Raw genomic sequence first — 15,183 nt, forward strand, 5'->3', positions numbered from 1 at the left:
ATTGATAAAACATGCAAACTTTTTGAACTTATGTTATTTGTATTACATGCGATAATGTTATTTATTTTAGATCCCTAAAGCTATATAAACTTTTGCACTCAATTATATATTTAAAAAACAACAACATTAATAATAATTACTAATACATTTAATAATAATGAACAATTAATTTACTAATAATTATTCATTATTGATTTAATAATTATTATTAATTAATTAATAATTAATTTAATAATAATTGATAATAATAAATCATTAATGGCAGTTCTTTTTCCCTTTGCTTGTTATCGGTTTTTTTGTTTATTGCATTTCTTAATGAAATTTTATTATTTGTTAAATAAATAAAGTGGAAAAACATCCATCCTCTTGTACCGTCACCTTTAATTCATAAACAGATTCTAGTCGGATCAGGCGATACCGCGCACAAACACGCGGACCACCAGACCCTCTTTCTCATTGGTTACACCTCTCCTTATTTGCATATCAAAACCCGCCCCTAACTGAAACGCGAAATTCTATTCGCTCTCTTATTCGGCGTGAGACTCTTAAAGTTCATAGTTCGACAATCTGCAGTAACCTCACTCGACTCCCCGTTTTTATATCCCACCCGCATTATGACATAACGCTTCCTGTTTTGTGGATGACTCATACAGCTGTCCAATCAGAGATCAGAACTCGCGTGTACAATTTACATATGACCAATCGGAGCAAAACAGACCGGCTCGTTCGAATACGGGTAGGATAAGAAAAACGCTTCCGTAGCATCACACCGCAGTGATGTCGCTGTCAACGAACATCCATCCGAGTGAGGTTGTGGACGAATAAATAAATTAAATAATTAAATATCCTATTAGTTCGTCGAAGTTACCACATCAGAATAGCTTGCCGACTCATTTCACACGGTGAGTAGCTAAGCTTATTAGCTCAGAAGCTAACGCTAGCTGAATATTAGCCTGCATCAAGTCGTCTCGTGCACCATTTCACTGCAGCAAAACTGAGTAGAAATGTAAATATATTTTTACCGACAATTAAAAAAAATATTATTGATTATTCGTGAGAGTTTGGAAGCTTGGAAACGTTAGTACACATAACTGACATGTCTTTTTTTTTAATATAAAACACTTGCACGTGCCATCCCCTTCACGCGCACACCACACAAGTAAACAAACAACAAACACTCGATCGATATTTATTGATATTTTTTTCTATTTAATTCCTAACAACGGTGTGTTTTTTGTTCTCATGCTGTCTGTCGACTCGTTTATCAGGTTCAGCAAGATGATCTAAAGGTGTGTTCAGGTCACTTTAGACCCTGTAGTTATTCTAACGTTAAATATTCTACATATCGTTTTATAAACATTATAAATATTTCATGTTTTTTTGTTGTTGTTTTTTTTTAATTTTGTGTGATATTTAGTATTAGCTCTATATTGCTTTAAAATATATTTGACAAGTTGTGGAGTGTCTTCACAGAGACCGCCCACTGCTCATGAATATTCATCATTCAGAGCACAGATTCTCGTTCATATTCATATGAAAGTTGAATTCTCGTTTCTGATTGGTCTAATTGGTAGAATTTTCTATTTGATCGTTGCTAAATAACATTAAATATGTGTTGAATCAAACTTGATCAGAATAATTTTGGATCGGTCATTTTGAATTGAATTTTGTTAGAGAATTGTATCGGTGCTGATCAGAATTGGATCGAATCGTTGCTGAACCGACTCATATTGGGTCAGTAGTGAATGGAAATGTATCGGTGCTAAGCCGAATCATATCGTATTATCTGTGAATCGTATCGGTTTAGGTCTGAATCATATTGTATTTATGCTGAAACAAATGTATTGACTCAGCAGTGAATAATATTGTATGAAAGCTGTCCTGAATCATATCGGACAGAGTGTATCGATGCTAAACGGAATCGTGGTCTGAATCGAATTGTACTGCTGCTGAACTACGTCATGTCGGAACAGTGGTGAATAAAATTGTATGGATGCTGATCAGTAACAAATCAGAGCACATCGAATCATGTTTTTCTTATTTAATTAACTCTTTCCGTAATGTCGATTAGTCCACGAGTGTGGAAATGACCCTCAATTTATTTTGGGAATTTTTTTGGATATGGTCTGATTAAAGTAGGTGGGGATTGAAACACCCCGTCACGTGGGCGTGGACTACAGTGTAAAAGGCAGACGAGATTCCATCAAATTCATATCTGAATTTTACAACCAAAGTGCTTGTAAAACTGAAGTTACCTCCAGAGGGTCTACACAAAAGAGTGGATCACTTTCTACGCCACTGTTAAGTCTTGAGTCTAGTGTTTTGTTTTATGCATACTATATTTGTGAATCATGCCTGAATATTTCTTTTTTCCGTGTTTCCTCAGTGTTTGGAGCCTGCCAGTGTCGTCCGGCCATGGCGGAGCAGGATCCCCCGCCGGAGAAGCCCGTGGCCGCATCGCACTTTATTATCGGCTCCGTGTCGGAGGACAACTCTGAGGACGAGACTCAGGGCAAGTTGGAGCTGTCGGCAGAGGACAAGGAGCGATCAGAGTCTCCGTGCTCTCTCAACTCGGACAGCACTTTCGAAAGCCTGGATGGGCCTTTTCACAACATGAGGTCAGCCTTGCTTGTGTAATGTGCCTGTGTTTGCTAGTGTCAACACTGTCAGGTCATTAGACGTCTGAATTGCGCTCATTTAGATCATGTTTGGCGATCCAGCCAGTCTCCATGGCTGTGTGTCAGCATTGAGCTGCGTTGTGAAAGGTTATACAGAGGAAAATGCACCTAAAGTGAGTTCAGGCTCAGTTCTACAAATATTGGGTTTCTTTTATTTCTTAAAAATTACAATGAAGCAAACATTGGCATGTGTCTAACGTACATTTAATTTGATTAACTGCTGTAATATAGACAACAAGACCCTCTCTGTGCTTTACTACTTTTCTATCATAGGCAGGACGAGGTGTGTGTGTGTGTGTGTGTTTTGGGGAGGATCACACTATGCCTCTATTTCAGTGGCCCTTTTTATGTGTCAGCATACCAGTGATGATGTAACAGCACATTGAGAGGCCATGCAGAATTAAATCTCACACACACACACACACACACACACACACACACACACACACACACACACACACACTTTTTGTTCACGCTCTACCCCTTCAGTCCTTCCTCATCATGTGTGTGTTCCAGGAAGCCAAGCTACTGTTTTTTTAAGTAGAAATCATGCGGGTCAGGATTTTAAATAAAAGTATAGTATACCCTTCTAGTAGTGAATAAAAAACACACCAGTAAACCTCATTTATTCAACCGAACACGAACAAAAACATTTTCTCAGAAGTATTTATGCAATCCTTGGAATCCGTGGAAAGATACTAATACGAAGCTCAACTGATCAGAATCTTCGAGTTACTGCGAAGATTTAGCACACAAAACATTTACAACTTTTACCGTTTAGTTGTCAGTTTCTTGTTTTCAGCTGTGTGAACTTTGCCTTATATGGAGTTTTGTGGGCGTCGTCAAAACTGGACGTGGTTGACATTTATCAACGTTTTGTAAATCTAACAAATTTTGTGAAAAAACACAAAAAAGAGGATATTTTTATGCCTTTTGTATCTACATTTAAACCTGCGTAATCTCCGTGAAACAAGTTAGGAGCTTGATTTAATATCTGAGGTCCCTGTAAAACGTTGTTTGATGTAAATTCTCATCATGTTACCTGGTGTTTTTAATTTCTTTAAGGCCCAGTATGTCCGGTCTGCACCTGGTGAAGCAGGGACGCGATCGCAGACGTGTCGACCTACAAAGGGACTTTACTGTGGCGTCACCGGCTGAGTTTGTCACCCGCTTCGGAGGAAACAAAGTCATAGAGAAGGTAAAACGCATCAAGTCAGAAATCTGGAAAACAACAGCACAGATAACAAAGATTGAAAACTATCAGGTACCGATGTCGGAACTGCGGCACTGATATCTATCTATTGTTATAGTTTTTGGGATTTAATTCATGCTAAATTAATGGAGGTAGTTTGACCTTGAACAATACTGAACGGAGCAGATCTCACCGGAACACCATGTTTAATATGCACATGTACTTTGGCATTGCAGGTGCTCATCGCTAATAACGGCATCGCTGCGGTAAAGTGCATGCGCTCCATTCGGCGCTGGGCGTACGAGATGTTTCGGAACGAGCGCGCCATCCGCTTCGTCGTCATGGTCACCCCCGAGGACCTGAAGGCCAACGCGGGTGAGTGAACAATACACACCTATGAAAGGGATAAAGAATTTATGCCATTCACTGGCGAGGGTGAATATATTATGTCCGTTTATACAGTACAGGCTGGTTTTGTCCTGGCCAAGCATGGCCTAATTAATACAGAAAGAGCCACTGATTAGTGACGTGAAAGGACAAAGTGTCTCTGGTGATGAATGGACAAGGTCTCTTCAAGTCTCTTTGTTCGATTCAATTCAGATTGATTTGTACAATCCATTTTCCAGCACCGAACAACAGGAACTAAATCGTTTTGCAGTTCCGTCCCATGCTATTCACTGTACCTATATTCTTCTCGTCGTCCACAGAGTACATAAAAATGGCAGATCATTATGTACCTGTCCCTGGAGGAACCAACAACAACAACTACGCTAACGTAGAGCTCATTTTGGACATTGCGAAGCGTATCCCAGTTCAGGTATTTCTTATAAATAAGAATTCAGAAAGCTTTATTAGAACAAAGTGTTCATTCATAAATAATTATTGACATCAGGTTGCTTAGTGATGGTATGAATCTCCTGTCATTGACAGGCGGTGTGGGCTGGATGGGGTCACGCCTCTGAAAACCCCAAACTCCCAGAACTCCTGCACAAGAACGGCATCGCATTCATGGGTCCGTTGCCTTAACATTTAGAGCTCATTCCCCAGCATGCAGACTAACTTCGTGTTAACAGTTTTCTTATGTGTTTTTTTTTTTTTTTCCTGGTCCCAGGTCCACCCAGTCAGGCAATGTGGGCTCTGGGAGACAAGATCGCGTCTTCTGTTGTGGCTCAGACGGCAGGCATTCCCACTCTACCATGGAGTGGATCAGGTCTGTTGGTTCACTACCCCATGGAAAACCCTAAAATGTTCAAAACGCTTTGCCCGAGTCCATGTAAAGCCCCCAAAACCTTAATGTAGTTTTGGGCCACGTCCATGAAAAACGTCAACATTTTAAAGTACCTTGGGCTGAGTCTACAGTATGTAACCCAAAATGCTAAATTAGTTTGGGCCGAGTTCATATACAACCACAAAATGTTAAGATTGCATGTTAAAATATAAAATTCGCTTGGGTTGAGTCCATATATAAACCCTCAAAATGTTCAGAATTTGAGAGCCCATAGACAAAATGCTAACAGTAATCATTATGGATTTATGTAAACAGGATTAACAGTCGCATGGTCGGAAAATGACAAGAAGAAGCGAATCATCAACGTACCCAACGAGCTCTACGAGCGGGGCTGCATCCACGACGTGGAGGCCGGGCTTAAGGTAACATCTACGCTTACGACAACACGTGGCCAGTTCCAGCACAATGTTAACATATCTAAGTCACGTGTTCTGCCTGACAGGCTGCAGAGAAGGTGGGATACCCTGTGATGATCAAGGCTTCAGAGGGAGGAGGAGGGAAAGGCATCCGCAAGGTCAACAGCGCAGACGACTTCCCCAATCTCTTCAGACAGGTCTGGCGTTCAAGCCGTTCGATAAGCTGCTCGTAACGCTTTGCGTATATTGAAGATGTGCAGGAAAGTAACATAATCAAAAGCCTTTATTTTAACCGTTGAGACGTTAAGAGGAAAAAACACTTTGTGACATTCTGTGATTGGAAAAGTAATGAACTTTGGGGAGTAACAGTAACTTTGTTGTAATGAAAAATCATCATCGTGTTTGTATTTTACAGTACATTACCAGTACATTTTAAAAGACTTTCTGCCCCCCGCAGGTGCAAACGGAAGTTCCAGGGTCGCCCATCTTCGTCATGCAGCTTGCCAAACACGCCCGGCATCTGGAGGTACAGATCCTGGCCGATCAGTACGGCAACGCCATCTCACTGTTCGGCAGAGACTGCTCTGTTCAGCGCAGGCACCAGAAGATCATCGAGGAGGCGCCGGCCACCATCGCCACCCCCGACGTGTTCGAGAACATGGAGCGGGTAAAATAAATAAATAAATAAATAAATAAATAAATAAATAAAGCGTAATTACATTTCTACAACAGACAGTCGAGATATGAGACTGAGTTCTATGGACTTAAAAAGATTCATTTCCTATAACCACATGCTCTTGTGTGGGTCTCAGTGTGCCGTGAAACTGGCTAAGATGGTGGGCTACGTCAGCGCCGGGACAGTCGAATATCTTTACAGTCAGGACGGCAGTTTTTACTTCCTGGAGCTGAACCCGCGTCTGCAGGTGGAACATCCCTGTACCGAGATGGTGGCTGACGTGAACCTGCCTGCGGCCCAGCTGCAGGTGTGTAAGAGTGTGTGTGTGTGTGTGTGTTTGAAAGAGAGAGTTGGGGTGTGTGTGTGTATGTGTGTGTGAGTTGCTTTGTTCTGTGTAATAATGTCTAAGTGTACAGTTAAGGTGGGTCTGTGTCTGTGCATGTGTGCGTTATCACTATGTTTTGCAATAGTACTCACAAGGGCTCGTTTGCTCAAACACACAAACACACACACACACACACAGTATTGTGGTGCATGTAGGTCAGCGAGGCTACAGTGTTGTACTCTGTGTTCTTGGGCCTGTGTGTCTGGGGGAAGGGTTAATGCTCTTACAACACACACTCTGAGACAGAGGAAGGAAAACGTTATAGCAGATAATAACGAGGTAAACAGGAGAATAAAATTAAAGCTATGAATCGAGTGTTTGTTTTACGTCCCGATTACAACGAGAGCCAAATGAAAAAAAGGTAAACGCTGCTATAACTGGCCTTGTATTTACGTGGTCAAACTCTGAGCATTAACATGTAACTACATGAAGAGTTCAGTCTGTGAAACTGGGTGAAAACCTAGACGTCGCTTCATTTTTTGTTAGCGTTTAATTATGCATTTGTGTGTGTGTGTGTGTGTGTGTGTGTGTGTGTGTGTCAGATTGCCATGGGCATCCCTCTGTACCGCATCAAGGACATCCGCATGCTGTATGGGGTGCAGCCGTGGGGTGACTCCCCCATCGAGTTCGAGGCACTATTTACCTCACCCTTGCCACGAGGACACGTTATCGCAGCTCGCATCACCAGTGAGAACCCAGATGAGGTGTGTGTGTGTTTGTATGTGTAGATGTTGATTTTATTTATTACAATAACTATATTCAAGGACTATGTGGATACAAGGAAACGGGTATGTTTGTCTCAGGGTTTTAAGCCGAGCTCGGGCACGGTGCAGGAGCTGAACTTCCGCAGCAATAAGAACGTGTGGGGTTACTTCAGCGTGGCTGCTGCCGGAGGACTGCACGAGTTCGCAGACTCGCAGTTCGGCCACTGCTTCTCCTGGGGGGAGAATCGTGAAGAAGCCATCTCGTATGTAGACTTCAATAACTGTGTATAACTCTGTGTGTGTGTGTAACGTGGTAGTATGACGTACATTTAACATCTTGGTTTTTTTTTCCCCATCAGGAACATGGTGGTGGCTCTGAAGGAGCTCTCGATCAGAGGAGACTTCAGGACTACAGTGGAATATCTGATCAAACTGCTGGAGACTGAAAGCTTTCAGCACAACAGCATTGACACCGGCTGGCTGGACCGACTCATCTCAGAGAAAATGCAGGTACTGATGTTTACCCCATGATATCATTTAATCTCTGATGTACTATTAGTACTAATCAAACTTATTTCGCCAGAGAAAACCAGTTATAGTAGAAAGAGCGAGTTGTTCCCGCGTTATTTACTTCTCGTCTATCTTTCCGTCTCTCGTAGGCGGAGCGTCCGGACACCATCCTGGGGATAGTGAGCGGTGCGCTGCACATAGCGGATGTAAACTTCAGGAACAGCGTGTCCAACTTCCTGCATTCTCTCGAGAGGTGAGACACGTGCACCATGTTTCTGTTTACCACGTCCATCCTTTCTTCTGTTCTTCTCCACTTCTATTATTTCATCATTCTTTCCTCACTTGTTGTTCCTTTCCATCCGTCATTCCCTCCCTTTTTCCTTTGTCCTTCCTTCCTTCCTTCGTTCCTTCCTCACTCTCTTCCATCCTTTCTCTCTTCAGGGGTCAGGTATTAGCAGCACACACTCTCCTGAACACAGTCGACACCGATCTCATCTACGAGGGCGTGAAGTACGTACTGAAAGTGACCCGTCAGTCTCCGAACTCCTACGTGCTCATCATGAACAACTCGTCAGTGGAGGTGGACGTGCACCGGCTCAGCGACGGCGGCCTGCTGCTGTCCTACGACGGGAGCAGCTACACCACTTACATGAAGGAGGAAGTGGACCGGTGCGACTGTTACATTAGCGATTCTTTGGGCTGGGGTATCATGATTTTGAGACATTTTCACAACCCTGCTCGCTGTAGATGTGTGTTTTCAGCGCGTGCTCTCTGGTCTTGTAGGTATCGCATCACCATCGGTAATAAGACGTGTGTGTTTGAGAAGGAGAATGACCCGTCGCTGCTGCGCTCTCCATCTGCCGGGAAACTCATCCAGTACACTGTGGAGGATGGTGACCATGTATTCTCAGGCCAGTGCTACGCTGAAATCGAGGTATGTGCAGGTGAAACGTGCGGCGTTTGCAGTACTGTACCGGTGCTAGTAGTGGTGTGTGGGTGTGTGTGTACAAAATACCAAACTTGGAACACATCTTCAATTATATGTGAAGCACTAAAAGTTATTTACTGCTGCTTTAATAGTGATGAGGTTTGATGCAGTGATATTGGATATTTGTGTGTGTGTGTGTGTGTGTGTGCGCATGCCAGGTAATGAAGATGGTGATGACACTAACTGCAGCAGAATCAGGATGTATTCACTATGTAAAGCGAGCAGGGGCCGTGCTGGAGCCGGGCTGCGTTATAGCCAAACTGCAGCTGGACGATCCCAGCAGAGTGCAGCAGGTAAACTTTTAAAACCTTTGCGTCGCTGCTTGTCACATGACCGAGTGTGCGATTAGGCTCATTATATGAAACTTACGCTCTGCTCTTCAGAAAAGTGACTTCTGATGCTTGGTAGAATTAGGATATGCTGGGACTCAAACTGACATAGGACGGTGTACATCTGATTTGAGTGTGTGTGTGTGTGTGTGTGTGTGTGTGTGTGTGGTCTAGGCGGAGCTGCATACCGGAGCGTTGCCTATCGTTCAGTCCGTGGCTCTCAGAGGGGAAAAGCTCCATAGAGTCTTCCACAACACTCTCGACCACCTGGTGAACATCATGAACGGCTTTTGTCTGCCTGAGCCCTTCTTCAGTGCCAAAGTAACACACGTACACGTACACGCACACACACCTATCACAGTGTGAGTCTGTTTAACCCTGTCTGTATCATTCACTTAGTCTCTCTCTCTCTCTCTCTCTCTCTCTCTATATATACATATATATATATATATAATCACACGCACACTCTGTCTCTCAGGCTCTTATTCTCTGTGTGTGTCCTCAGCTGAAGGAGTGGGTGGAGCGGCTAATGAAGACCTTGCGTGATCCGTCACTGCCTCTGCTGGAGCTGCAGGACATCATGACCAGTGTGTCGGGTCGAATCCCGCCCGCTGTAGAGAAGTCCATCAAGAAGGAGATGGCGCAGTACGCAAGTAACATCACCTCTGTGCTCTGCCAGTTCCCAAGCCAACAGGTACACACACACACACACAAACATAATGTATCACTTAATGTATTTAATAACATAACGTAATGAATTGTTGTTTTTCCTCCTTTTCTTTTCAGGTTGCCAACATCCTGGACAGCCACGCTGCCACGCTGAACAGGAAGTCGGAGCGCGAGGTCTTCTTCATGAACACGCAGAGCATCGTGCAGCTCGTCCAGAAGTCAGTAACAACACACTCGAAATAATCTTTGTTAAACAAAACCATCATGCAGTACTTCTGTTTGGAAAAGTATCATCTTAAAGCACAACCACTGTTTATTCTGCGTCCGCAGGTATCGCAGCGGTATCCGTGGCCACATGAGGGCAGTAGTGATGGATTTACTCAGACAGTACTTGAAGGTGGAGGTGCAGTTTCAGCACGGTGAGGTTTCAGTCTCTCATTCCAGCTCTGTTTTTTTTTTTCTCAGTCAAGCAAACACAAGTGAAACATTGATTCTGTATTGAATAATCGACCTCATACGGTAACACTCGAGGAATATTCATGACCACGTCTCTTAAAGTGTTGCATGGATCTCGTTTGCATGTGGAATTGCAAAAGAATGTAGCAACACGTAGTTGTGCACTCCCCTCAGTGTGTATTTGTGTTTTCAGGTCACTATGATAAGTGTGTGTTCGCATTGCGTGAAGAGAACAAAGGTGACATGGCCAACGTGCTTAACTACATTTTCTCCCATGCCCAAGTCACCAAGAAGAACTCTCTGGTCACCATGTTGATCGTGAGTATATTCCTGCATCCACACACACACACACACATACACACAGAGTATAGAAATGAGTCGATTCTCTCTTATTTCTCTCCTAATGTCTGCCGTTAGGATCAGTTGTGTGGGCGGGACCCCACACTGACCGATGAGCTCATGGCCATACTTACAGAGCTCACACAGCTCAGCAAGACCACCAACGCCAAAGTGGCACTGCGTGCCCGCCAGGTAAACACACACACACTGAACCAATTTCACCAAAGCTGTGAAAACTGCTAAAATCAGTTCTACAAGAGTTCTACTTTGATTTTAAGGTGCTGATCGCGTCTCACCTGCCTTCATACGAACTGCGCCACAACCAGGTTGAGTCGATTTTCCTCTCTGCCATCGACATGTACGGCCATCAGTTCTGCATCGAGAACCTACAGGTACACATTCGGAATTTTGAAAACTTAATGTTCCAATGTGCCGCCATCTGCTGGTCACTTGTGGAACTTTTCTTCAGTAAATGTTGTTTGCTTTGATAATTTTGGAATCTATTTATTTAATCTATCGTTTACTCCATAGACAAAACTCTAATACAATTCTCGAAGGAACATTAAACAAGTTTTTGGGGTTCTATTTTTTATAAATTCTGTTTTATATGTAATAATAATTTTGATGTCAAGCCAAGACTTGAATTAGTATTTTCTAAGTCATTGAATAATCCATGAGCAAATTCTTGAGTTAATTAATTTGATATCACGTTATCACCCCTCCCCTTTGTTTTACTTAGAAACTTATTCTGTCCGAGACGTCCATCTTTGACGTGTTGCCCAACTTCTTCTACCACAGCAACCAGGTGGTCCGAATGGCTGCTCTTGAGGTATTGTGGAGGTCCTCAAACATGACATCACTTTTTTGTGTGTGTGAACAAAGTATGATTTTATTATTTTTTTCTATTCTTTCTCAGGTGTATGTTCGGAGAGCGTACATAGCATACGAGCTCAACAGCGTCCAACACCGGCAGCTGAAGGACAACACCTGCATCGTGGAGTTTCAGTTCATGCTGCCCACGTCACATCCCAACAGGTGCCCCAAGATCATGCATTCAATCCCTAAAATACCACCTCTATCTCCCCTTACTCCATTCCACCTTTCTGTTGACACGTTGGTTAAGATAAGAATAAGAATAAATGGAAAAGGCAAATTGCCCAGGAATAACAGCTAAGCTCTGCCTCCAGCATTAAGATATATGCAGTCTATTACTGATCTCATAGTGTGTCTAATTCATTTTTTATGAGGGAAAGCACTTCAGTTGTGGTGTTCTCAATTTTTTATTTATTTATTTATTTATTTTAAATCTGCATCTGCGATTTGTGCATGCTCAGCACATTGGCTCGGAACGGCCTCGATTAACCACCCCCCACTCCCTGGCTTCACTCACACGGCTCGAATGAATTACAACGCAGCCAAAAACAAAATGGCTGCCAGTTTGTTAAACGTAAACTCAGACACGTTTTATTTCACCGCATGCCTCACCCTTGACTTTCTGTCTCTTTCAAATCAACACTGTTCAAATTTTGAAATGCTGTGAATGTTGCATGTGTGTGCGAGGGACGAGGAAGTGGTCTCTGATGGTTTGGTGATTTTAGGACGTTTAAAGGAGGAGTGTGTTGTTAAACCAGTGTTATCTTTTCTTCTTAACTAATAAAGAAATATGTAAAATGTTTTAAGCGGTAATTAAAGTCACACCATATAGCACTCGAGACCGCTTCCTGTCCCTCTTTGCCTGACACTAACCGATCAATAATCAATGTTATTTGATTGCAGAGGGAACATCCCCACTCTAAGCAGGTACAGTACACATTCCTTCTACTGTCAAGCAATTTCCCTAGCACTCTGTCGCCGGTAGTCGTAGTCTCAAAAAGAAACATGGCCAGACACCTAGGCATCTTCTCCTATAGACTCATATTGATACAAGCAACTCACATTTTATGTTTGTTTGTTTGTTTGTTTAAGTTTGTAATGGTGAATGATTTGCTAGCACATTTAAAAATCTCCCAAACCTGTCTGATTTCCTCATGTTCACTAACCGACTACCTTTAACATTAAATATACTGAATGTTTATGAATATAACTTGGAAATCATGTCAGATTAGCTCATGTTAACATAGTCGTGATAGTACAGCTTTTAACATATACAAAAATGTCAGAAATCCTGTCAGGGGAGTTCATTTTAGCCAGTTAGCTAGCTTTAACATTAATTTTGAACAGTTATGAATGACCTACAGATCCTCTTAGAAATCCTGTCAGGTTAGCTTATGTGGCTGGTTAGCTTTAGCAGTAAATATTATGAATATGATTTAAAAATCCTCACAGAAATCCTGTCTGCTTAGTTTATATTACCTAGCGGACTAACTGAACATTTACGAATATAACTTAGAAATGCTTTCAGGTTAGCTCATGTTAAGTAGCTGGCTAGTTTTAACAGTAAATATTCTGAATGTTTGTGAATATGACAGAAATCCTGACAGAATAGCTTATGTTAAGTAGCCGACTAGCTCAAAATATTCCGAATGCTTATTAACATGACAGAAATCATGTCAGAAATCCTGTCTTTTTGGCTTGTTATAGCTTTAGCAGTTAATATTCTGAACATGTAAGAATGAAATCCTGTCAGGATAGTTTATTTTAACTAGCTGGCTAGCTTTAACAGTAAATATTGTCAGTGTTAATGAATATGACAGAAATCCTGTCATTTTAGCTTGTTAGCTAGCTGACTTTTAGCAGCATGGCCTGAAACTTTTTGAACATGACAGAAATCCTGTCAGGAGTTCTTATGTTAGCTAGTTGCCTATTTTTTGCAGTTTGCTCTCATTCAGCATTTACACTCACCGTCAACTTGCTAACTAGCACGATAGCTTTTTTTTAGCTCTATACTTAAAAATGTCACAATGTGTGAGCTGGTAGCAGAAAATGTTGATTAAAATATTGATTTCCACAGAAAGAATAGATTACTGTGTAAATATGGTGCACACGGCTCTATTTGAGGTTAATGTTTTTAATTTAAGACCACTGTTTGACCATGCTACTTTTCGAGTACACATATACGCTGCGTGTGTGTGTTTTGTGTGAATCTACTGTGTACAAATTTATTAAAAAATTAAAGCCTTTCTGGGGTGATTTTTAGAATCCAAAACTAATTTAGCATGGCTTATTGTTGTTTACGTGTTTAATACAGTCCAGATATCACGCTGGGTTTGAATTAAGTGTCTTAATTATTGAATTTAATTGGGACATGCCCCTTGCTGAGTGTGTGTGTGTGTGTGTGATTGTGTGCCAATGTTCTCTTAGGAAACTTTCTTCACCGCTACCGGACAGCAAATCTAAAGCTAGAGCAGCTAGCCGTAGAGCCAGTGATGCTGGCACTGCCAGGACAAGCAGTGACAAATCTACGGCTAGCACAGCTACATCTAATGACCTTGTGGACAGGTAGAACAAGAAAAGTTAGAACTTTTCAAATCGTCAGTACTGTTGAGTGCAGTAAAAGGATGCTGCGTTCAACACTGCTAAACGTGCTAACACCGTCTGAAATTTTGAGAATATCATTAACGGCATTACATCTGAGATCGTTCTTTAACAAAACAGTCCGTTAACGTAGGGTGACGATGAGGTATTAGGGCGTCTTTTTGGTGAATAAGGTTCATGGCTCATGGGCTATAAGGTTGATGATTGATATTTTGGGTGCCATTTTGACTAACTTCCAGAGTTTTGGTTTGTTTTCTTGTCATTTGGAATCCATCTTTGTGGTGAATGTGAAGAATTTATTCAATTTCTTTTAACATATTTCATTTGCTTTCTTCGGAGTTGCTTTCAGTACTATTTGGGACTTTATGTATTGCAAGCTGAAGCAGCTCTGAAGGACGCAAAGCTATCTTTTAGGACGCGGGAGCTTATTACAGGGTTTGTTAAACTGATTGTGAGCATGTGTGTGTGTGTGTGTGTATGTCGGGGTGTTTTGTGCTCTTAGAATGTCCTTCTCATCCAACCTGAACCACTATGGCATGGTACACGTGGCCAGCGTGAGTGACGTTCTTCTGGACACCTCCTTCACGCCGCCGTGTCAGCGTATGGGAGCCATGGTGTCCTTCCGCTCCTTCCAGGAATTCACCAGGTGATTTAATTTTTTAAGTGTGTTTTTGATATGTTCATTCAAACCTGAAACACTTTTCACATAAAATACTATACTAATATGTTACCCTAATAGCACATTATTTTTTTTTCTTTTCTTTTTCAGAAACATCAATGACGTCCTGATCTGTTTCTCGGACTCTCCGCCCACCAGCCCCTCCTTCCCCGAGGGAGGAAACCCTGTACTGTATGGAGAGGAAGACAACAAGGTGAGCAGCTGAAAGATTGATTGCTTCCTCCCTAAATTGCAGAAAGCTTCACCACAATGGTAAAATTAGTGGGTGGGCTTTGTGTTGGCTTTGTGGGCTGGAGTTGGAATAAAATCCAACTTTGTCTTTGCTTGTTTATATTCGAAGCCTGTTGATAGTTTTTGAAATTAAGAAACAGTAAAAAATTATTAAAAGTTGTGTAAAATGTTTATTAACTCGTTTACGATCTTAGTAATGGGTAAATATTCAGAAGGTCTGGCATGTTTA

General features: G+C 42.0%; 1 protein-coding gene across 7 annotated transcripts in view; it reads left to right on the forward strand.

The window, feature by feature from the left end:
- The first annotated feature begins 745 nt into the window (after window positions 1–745).
- acaca (acetyl-CoA carboxylase alpha) overlaps window positions 746–15,183 on the forward strand; it is a 30,761-nt gene continuing 16,323 nt past the window's right edge. For 5 of the 7 annotated variants that reach the window (XM_060862639.1, XM_060862640.1, XM_060862642.1 and 2 more), the window contains exons 1-30: window positions 746–902; window positions 2,387–2,618; window positions 3,744–3,876; window positions 4,107–4,245; window positions 4,578–4,687; window positions 4,801–4,882; window positions 4,982–5,080; window positions 5,414–5,520; window positions 5,601–5,711; window positions 5,972–6,181; window positions 6,327–6,497; window positions 7,118–7,279; window positions 7,379–7,542; window positions 7,639–7,789; window positions 7,939–8,042; window positions 8,231–8,458; window positions 8,573–8,723; window positions 8,936–9,070; window positions 9,281–9,427; window positions 9,612–9,800; window positions 9,893–9,993; window positions 10,106–10,194; window positions 10,425–10,549; window positions 10,649–10,762; window positions 10,849–10,962; window positions 11,310–11,399; window positions 11,487–11,605; window positions 12,347–12,370; window positions 14,547–14,690; window positions 14,814–14,916. In XM_060862639.1, the coding sequence (XP_060718622.1) occupies window positions 2,416–2,618; window positions 3,744–3,876; window positions 4,107–4,245; window positions 4,578–4,687; window positions 4,801–4,882; window positions 4,982–5,080; window positions 5,414–5,520; window positions 5,601–5,711; window positions 5,972–6,181; window positions 6,327–6,497; window positions 7,118–7,279; window positions 7,379–7,542; window positions 7,639–7,789; window positions 7,939–8,042; window positions 8,231–8,458; window positions 8,573–8,723; window positions 8,936–9,070; window positions 9,281–9,427; window positions 9,612–9,800; window positions 9,893–9,993; window positions 10,106–10,194; window positions 10,425–10,549; window positions 10,649–10,762; window positions 10,849–10,962; window positions 11,310–11,399; window positions 11,487–11,605; window positions 12,347–12,370; window positions 14,547–14,690; window positions 14,814–14,916 (3,819 nt within the window). In that variant the 5' untranslated portion in view covers window positions 746–902; window positions 2,387–2,415. Of the gene's footprint in view, window positions 903–2,386; window positions 2,619–3,743; window positions 3,877–4,106; window positions 4,246–4,577; window positions 4,688–4,800; window positions 4,883–4,981; window positions 5,081–5,413; window positions 5,521–5,600; window positions 5,712–5,971; window positions 6,182–6,326; window positions 6,498–7,117; window positions 7,280–7,378; window positions 7,543–7,638; window positions 7,790–7,938; window positions 8,043–8,230; window positions 8,459–8,572; window positions 8,724–8,935; window positions 9,071–9,280; window positions 9,428–9,611; window positions 9,801–9,892; window positions 9,994–10,105; window positions 10,195–10,424; window positions 10,550–10,648; window positions 10,763–10,848; window positions 10,963–11,309; window positions 11,400–11,486; window positions 11,606–12,346; window positions 12,371–13,870; window positions 14,009–14,546; window positions 14,691–14,813; window positions 14,917–15,183 lie in introns of all 7 variants that reach the window. The other 2 variants (XM_060862645.1, XM_060862641.1) reach the window with 2 other exon arrangements.

The sequence above is a fragment of the Tachysurus vachellii genome, chromosome 26, assembly GCF_030014155.1.
Source record: "Tachysurus vachellii isolate PV-2020 chromosome 26, HZAU_Pvac_v1, whole genome shotgun sequence".
Taxonomy (NCBI): domain Eukaryota; kingdom Metazoa; phylum Chordata; class Actinopteri; order Siluriformes; family Bagridae; genus Tachysurus; species Tachysurus vachellii.